Below are 6,988 nucleotides of genomic sequence, written 5' to 3'. Positions count from 1 at the left end.
GTTGCATATGTGTGTGTGTTGCATATGTGTGTGTGTGTGTGTGTGTGGGGGGGTGTGTGTGTAGGTGTGTGGGGGTGTGTGTGTGTGTTTACCTGAGCGCCTGGTCGAGGGTGAGTCCACTGAAGTCAAAGAGGCTGAGATATTCCTCGGCCACAGAGCGACTGAACTCGTTACTGTTGACACACAAACACACAAACACCGCACAATTCACACACAAGGTCATTAAAAACTCTTTAAAGAATAAAAACACAATAAAATCACAAAACAAGAAATCAAACAAATAATCATAAAATTAACATTAAAACAGAAGCAGAATAAAACTCTTTCAGTCACAGTAGATAAACAGAACCAAGTGGTCCCAAAACCAGGGCCTCATCCAGAGGAGACTGTGAGGTCCCCCACAGGAGAACCTCCTTTGGACAGAACACTCTCTCTGTGAGGTCCCCCACAGAAGAACCTCCTTTGGACAGAACACTCTCTCTGTGAGGTCCCCCACAGAAGAACCTCCTTTGGACAGAACGCTCTCTCTGTGAGGTCCCCCACAGAAGAACCTCCTTTGGACAGAACGCTCTCTCTGTGAGGTCCCCCACAGGAGAACCTCCTTTGGACAGAACGCTCTCTCTGTGAGGTCCCCTGAGGTCCTCTGCACATAAAACCCTGTGACATGTGACACTAGACTTTTGTTTGTGCTGCTTGTTTTGCATGAAGAACAGCGACAATGCAAATATATTCAACTTAGAAATTTTTAAGTTTAGAATGTTTAGAATTGTTTTTTTAATTTTATTTTTTGTGAAGTCACATGTCTCCTGCTCCTGTCTCTTCACATGAGACACTTTGTTCCAAGAGGCACAAATGTTGTTTCTCATTTTGTTTTTACTCAGGACAAATGTTGCTGTTTCAGGGTCTTAATAGTTTTTGCAAATCATTATTCAAATGTTTTAGCAAAATTATTAAAATGTCCACATACGAGGACATTCATTTTACATCACTTTTCTCAGAAACTACATAATGTAAAAAGATAATTCTTTGTGTTTAGACTCATCTGGCCCCAGTCGGCCCAAATAACAAAGAGAAATGAATAAAGCCACAAAAGAGCTCGGGTCTGAGGAGGTTTAAGGCTCGTTTGGAGAGGCCAGTGAGCAGGACGTTACAGGAGTCCAACCTACTGGACACAAACGCAGGATAAGCATCGAGTGAATCCACTGGTCCATATTCACCTGCTGCAGTGAGACATAGATCTGACTCGTCTGCAGAGTTGTGTGTGACACATTATTGTTGTGTATTAACTGTCCTAACAGCAGCATGTAGAGACCGAACAACAGGGGCCCCAGGACTGACCCCTGGGGCACCCCACAGGTCAGGGATATTTTACAATTTCAACAAAGTACTCCCTGTTTTCTAAATAGGACTTGAACCAGTTTAGTGCAGTACCACAGATGCCCTCCCAGTCCTCTAGTCTCTGTAAGAGGATCCCATGATCCACAGAGTCAAAGGCAGAACTCAGTAACACAATCCTCCAGTTTATTTACACCACAGTCCAAAAGGAGCAGTCCTCACTTTTTGTTCAGGTGTCTGGCCACGTCGGACTTCTTGAAGCCGTCCAGGCGGTAGAGGCGCTGGGCGAGTCTTTTGGCAGCCTGCAGGTTTGCTTTCAGGCCATTCAGGGCATCAATGCTGTCAGCGCGAGTCAAAGAGTGATCCACATCTGAGTGACCGTGCTCCCTGCAAAACACAAACCAAAACACAAACGCCGTCTTATTCTACAACTTTATAAGCTTCATCCAGAGAGACAGAAATATTATGGGGTTCATTTCACAAATTGGAATCTAGCCCTCCAAGAGTTTAGTTATATGGAGAGTGGACCCTGCACTGAGGAGGACACACACACACACACCCACACACACACACACACACACCCCCACACACACACACACATTTATACACAACAGATTCAATAAATGCATTTGTTTGAGAATCAGAAGTCAATCCAGATCAGAACGACCTACGAGTGTGTGACCTGTGATGATATTTGAACACACTTCCTCTCAACCTTTTGTCTCAAACAGGAACAGACCAAAGACTCAAAAGACCCCAAAGACCTCAAAGACCTCAAAGACCTCAAAGACCTCAAAGACCCCAAAGACCCCAAAGACCTCAAAAACCCCAAAGACCCCAAAGACCTCAAAGACCCCAAAGACCTCAAAGACCCCAAAGACCTCAAAGACCTCAAAGACCCCAAAGACCTCAAAGACCTCAAAGACCCCAAAGACCTCAAAGACCCCAAAGACCTCAAAGACCTCGGCTCAATCTCAGCATCCTTCACACAGACCACACACAGTTCAAAATCCAAACGTTCTCTGTCGTCTTGTAACTTCTAAATCCAGTCAAATATAAACTGATGGGTGAAAAAACACACTCGTGAACATTGTTCTAGAGTAAACATTGTTCTAGAGTAAACATTGTTCTAGAGTAGACATTGTTCTAGAGTAAACATTGTTCTAGAGTAGACATTGTTCTAGAGTAAACATTGTTCTAGAGTAAACATTGTTCTAGAGTAAACATTGTTCTAGAGTAAACATTGTTCTAGAGTAAACATTGTTCTAGAGTAAACATTGTTCTAGAGTAGACATTGTTCTAGAGTAAACATTGTTCTAGAGTAGACATTGTTCTAGAGTAGACATTGTTCTAGAGTAGACATTGTTCTAGAGTAAACATTGTTCTAGAGTAAACATTGTTCTAGAGTAAACATTGTTCTAGAGTAAACATTGTTCTAGAGCTACTCACTTGTACGAGGCCAGATACAGTGGAGTGTACAGCTCCCTGTCGTCCTCCAAAACCCCGATGTGCCAACACAGCAGTCTAGCCATCAAACAGCCATGAGGCCCCCCTGAATCATCCCAACGTCTCCCTGATCCCTGGTCTGTGGTCTCTGGTCTTTAGTCTTTAGTCTTTAGTCTCTGGTCTGTGGTCTCTGGTCCGGTCTCTGGTCTCTGGTCTGTGGTCCGGTCTCTGGTCTGGTCTCTGGTCTCTGGTCCGGTCTCTGTTCTCTGTTCTCTGGTCTTTAGTCTTTAGTCTTTAGTCTTTAGTCTCTGGTCTGTGGTCTCTGGTCTGTGGTCTCTGGTCCGGTCTCTGGTCCGGTCTCTGGTCTCTGGTCCGGTCTCTGTTCTCTGTTCTCTGTTCTCTGTTCTCTGGTCTTTAGTCTTTAGTCTTTAGTCTTTAGTCTCTGGTCTCTGGTCCGGTCTCTGGTCTCTGGTCCGGTCTCTGGTCTCTGGTCCGGTCTCTGTTCTCTGTTCTCTGTTCTCTGTTCTCTGTTCTCTGTTCTCTGGTCTTTAGTCTTTAGTCTTTAGTCTTTAGTCTTTAGTCTCTGGTCTCTGGTCCGGTCTCCGGTCTCCGGTCTCTGGTCCGGTCTCTGGTCCGGTCTCTGGTCCGGTCTCTGGTCCGGTCTCTGGTCCGGTCTCTGGTCCGGTTTCTGGTCCGGTCTCTGGTCTCTTCAGGACTGTGGTCAGTGTGTTTCTGTAGGGTGGGACTTCCTTCAGCTCGCGCTCTGTCCTTCCTCTTCATCTCCTTCCTTATGCATTTCCTCTCTTTGTTTTCCACGTTTCCTTCACACACGACTTTATCTGGAGCTAAACTCGAACGTTTATGAAAGACATCTGAAGGTTCAGAGGAGCCTGACCCAGACCCAGACTCTGACCCAGACCCAGACTCTGACCCAGACCCAGACCCAGACTCTGACCCAGTATGGAATAGTACAATACAACACACATTTTTAAAAAGTAATAACTGACATTTTTCTGCTGACTGACAGAAATACTACTACATACTACTTCATAATACTACAAATACAAATACTGCACTTACAGCAGAGCGGCAGCACGGCTGTTACTGTGGTAACGGGAAACAGCCGAGTGAAGGAACAACATGATTTTTGTTTGTTTTACCACAGTCACAGATAAAATGTTTCATAATGAGGCTTCATGTTATTTTCATCCTAAAGTGATAGTTACATTGAGCTTGAGTTACATGAGCTTCATATGAGCTTCACGAGAGCTTCACGTGAGCTTCATATGAGCTTCACGAGAGCTTCACGAGAGCTTCATGTGAGCTTCATGTGAGCTTCACTAGAGCTTCACGAGAGCTTCACGTGAGCTTCACGAGAGCTTCACGAGAGCTTCACGAGAGCTTCACGAGAGCTTCATGTGAGCTTCATGAGAGCTTCACGAGAGCTTCACGAGAGCTTCACGTGAACTTCACGAGAGCTTCACGTGAGCTTCAGGAGAGCTTCACGAGAGCTTCAGGAGAGCTTCACGAGAGGTTCACGAGAGCTTCACGTAAGCTTCACGAGAGCTTCATGTGAGCTTCATGTGAGCTTCATGAGAGGTTCATATGAGCAGGTTTTGGTGTTTAAAACCTTCAGCAGTGTCACCCAGGGCCTTACCTCATGCTGCTGTGGAGTGATGGAGCAGAGCTGACTTTTTTAAAGCGTTCTTTTGGAGCTGAGCCCGTGGGGAGGACGGAGGACTGACCCCTGCAGGAGTCCTGGGTCCGGCTGGAGGCACTGGGAGACCCTTGAGATGCAGACGTCACTGAGGCACCAGGGAGGAGAGAGCGGGACAGAGGGGCGAAACTCAGGTCCATCAGCTGTCGGGCTGTGTCCGAGATCTGTGTCTGCACAAACCAGAGATGAACACCATCAACACCATGAACACCATCACCACCATGAACACCATCAACACCATGAGCAGCATCAACACCATGAGCAGCATCAACACCATGAACACCATCACCACCATGAACACCATCAACACCATGAGCAGCATCAACACCATGAGCAGCATCAACACCATGAACACCATCACCACCATGAACACCATCACCACCATGAACACCATCACCACCATGAACACCATCACCACCATGAACACCATCAACACCATGAGCAGCATCAACACCATGAACTGCATGAACACCACAAATGCCACAAACGCCACAAAAAGCAGGTGGATGGGACTATGTTTGTATTGACAGGTGAACATCAGACAGGCACCTTTTCTGAACACACACCTGTATTATTATTATTATTATTTTAAATTATTATTATTTTCCGAACACACCTGTATCTCAGGGGTGAGTGTGGGAAGGTCAAAGGTAAAGACTGAGGTCGACCCTGGGGTGAGGACGTCCACACTGTCCAGGCTGCTGTAGGAGGTGCCCTTGGCTCTGTGAGACTCCATGATGTTTTCAAAATGGCGGCTGAAAGAGTCGAGGTTGCTGTCGGAGGAACAGCGTGGACTGCTCAGGGACACGGGAGACTTGAGGGCGGAGTGAGAGTCAGAGTTTGTGTCCAAAGGTCTGGACACACAATCATCACATGTCAAAGACTTGACCAAGTACCTGACCGACACCAGAAGGTCATGAGACTGACCTGATCATCTCTCTAGAGGCTCTGAGGGCCGTCTCCCCTCTGCCCGCCGAGGCCCCCCTGAGGTCCTCATGATGGGAGACCTTCTCCTCAGGACTGACACTGGAGGCTCCTAGAATACTGCGGTCACTCCCAAACGCAGAGTCCACCTCGGCTCCATTCTCCTCAAACACGTCTGCTTCAGCCTGCATCACCTACACAAACAGTAATAATAATTAAAACTGCAAGCGGTGATAAAGGGCCCTCACAACCCTCGCGTAAGGGCTCTCCACGGTGGCAGAGCTCTCGACCCGGGCCAGGTCACTCTTTACGGTGTCACATTGGAAATGTTTACGGCCCATTGTAACTCTGCAGGGGGCGCTGGAGAGCCATTTTTAAATATTTTTATTCCACACATCATTTATCCAGCTCATTATAACACACAGACGTTACGTCGGGTTCATCTGGAGCGGACGATGTTACAGGGATTTGTATAATCAAAATGGCCGCTTCATTTAGAGCTTGAATGACTCTGAGATTTATGTAAATTCTTTTAACAACTTTTGACCCCAGATCTGTCCTGATGATGGACATATCATTTTGACATGTGCAAAACCACCTTCACGATTATTATGGATTATGGGTGTGTGTGTGTGTTCTTAATGTGTGTGTGTGTGTTCTTAATGTGTGTTCTTAATGTGTGTGTGTCCATTTGCTTCTTTTCTGCTGATTAATTTGTCTGTTTCTGTTTCGTTGTTGATTTTCTAACTTTCTGTTGGTTAAATTCATTCTCATGTTCAGCCCTAAGGGGAAACTGCTGTTGTGATTTTCCAGATCTGACCTGGTCCAAATCTGTCTCCCGGTAACAGCGCAGAGGCACTGCGTCCAGGTCGGTCTCAGAGTACTTCAGAGTCCGGCGGATGACCCCAGAGCTGCAGCTGTGAGAGTTTGGAGAGAACAGCTCCACTTCTATCTGCTGCACTTTGTGATGGAGAAGCCTCTGGCCCTCAGTGTCCCGGGGCGAGGGGACAGAGGAGCCAGCGGAGCCAGCGGAGCGCCTCCTACAGGCCACCGAGGGAGCGCCTAAAGAAACAATGAAAGGAGGAAACTGCATTTGTGCTAAAACAGCTTTAAAAAACAGCATCTGTGCTAAAGCTCAGTGTAAAAATAAATGTTTAATAAACAGTTTGATCCTCACTTTGAACTCCTGCTGTTACTGGTTTAATACCTTCAATCAAACATTCTCCAGACGAGGCTCCAAACAGAAAATCCCACTTTGCTTTGTTGATCTTCTCTGACCTCAGGTCTGGACGTCTCAGAACATGGTTAGTCTGATAAACAACAGAAACATGAGAAACATTAGTGTGAGGTTTGGGTCAGGGCTGAAGACACTTTAGAGCCTCTGAAGACACTTTAGAGACTGAAGACACTTTAGAGACTGAAGACACTTTAGAGACTGTGAAAATGAATATCTGTTACTGATACAATAAACTCCACATAAAAGTGAATGTGTCCTAAATGTGGTTTTCCAGTTTCTTTTTATTTGTATTTGTTCAAATACAGGACACACTGCTGTCGGGACATGTG

At 46.2% G+C, this 6,988-nt stretch overlaps 1 protein-coding gene across 1 annotated transcript in view; it reads right to left on the bottom strand.

The window, feature by feature from the left end:
• LOC129456827 (PH and SEC7 domain-containing protein 1-like) overlaps positions 1-2,881 on the bottom strand; it is a 13,423-nt gene extending 10,542 nt beyond the window's left edge. The window contains exons 1-3 of the mRNA XM_055227094.1: positions 2,785-2,881; positions 1,558-1,722; positions 93-173 (exon numbers count right to left, since the gene is read on the bottom strand). Of these exons, the coding sequence (XP_055083069.1) occupies positions 93-173; positions 1,558-1,722; positions 2,785-2,867 (329 nt within the window). The 5' untranslated portion in view covers positions 2,868-2,881. The remainder of the gene's footprint in view (positions 1-92; positions 174-1,557; positions 1,723-2,784) is intronic.
• Between the last annotated feature and the right edge of the window lie 4,107 nt (positions 2,882-6,988).

Source organism: Periophthalmus magnuspinnatus, chromosome 15 (assembly GCF_009829125.3).
Source record: "Periophthalmus magnuspinnatus isolate fPerMag1 chromosome 15, fPerMag1.2.pri, whole genome shotgun sequence".
Lineage (NCBI taxonomy): Eukaryota > Metazoa > Chordata > Actinopteri > Gobiiformes > Gobiidae > Periophthalmus > Periophthalmus magnuspinnatus.
Note: the sequence above shows the minus strand (reverse complement) of the source record. Positions and strands in the feature narration are given on the sequence as shown.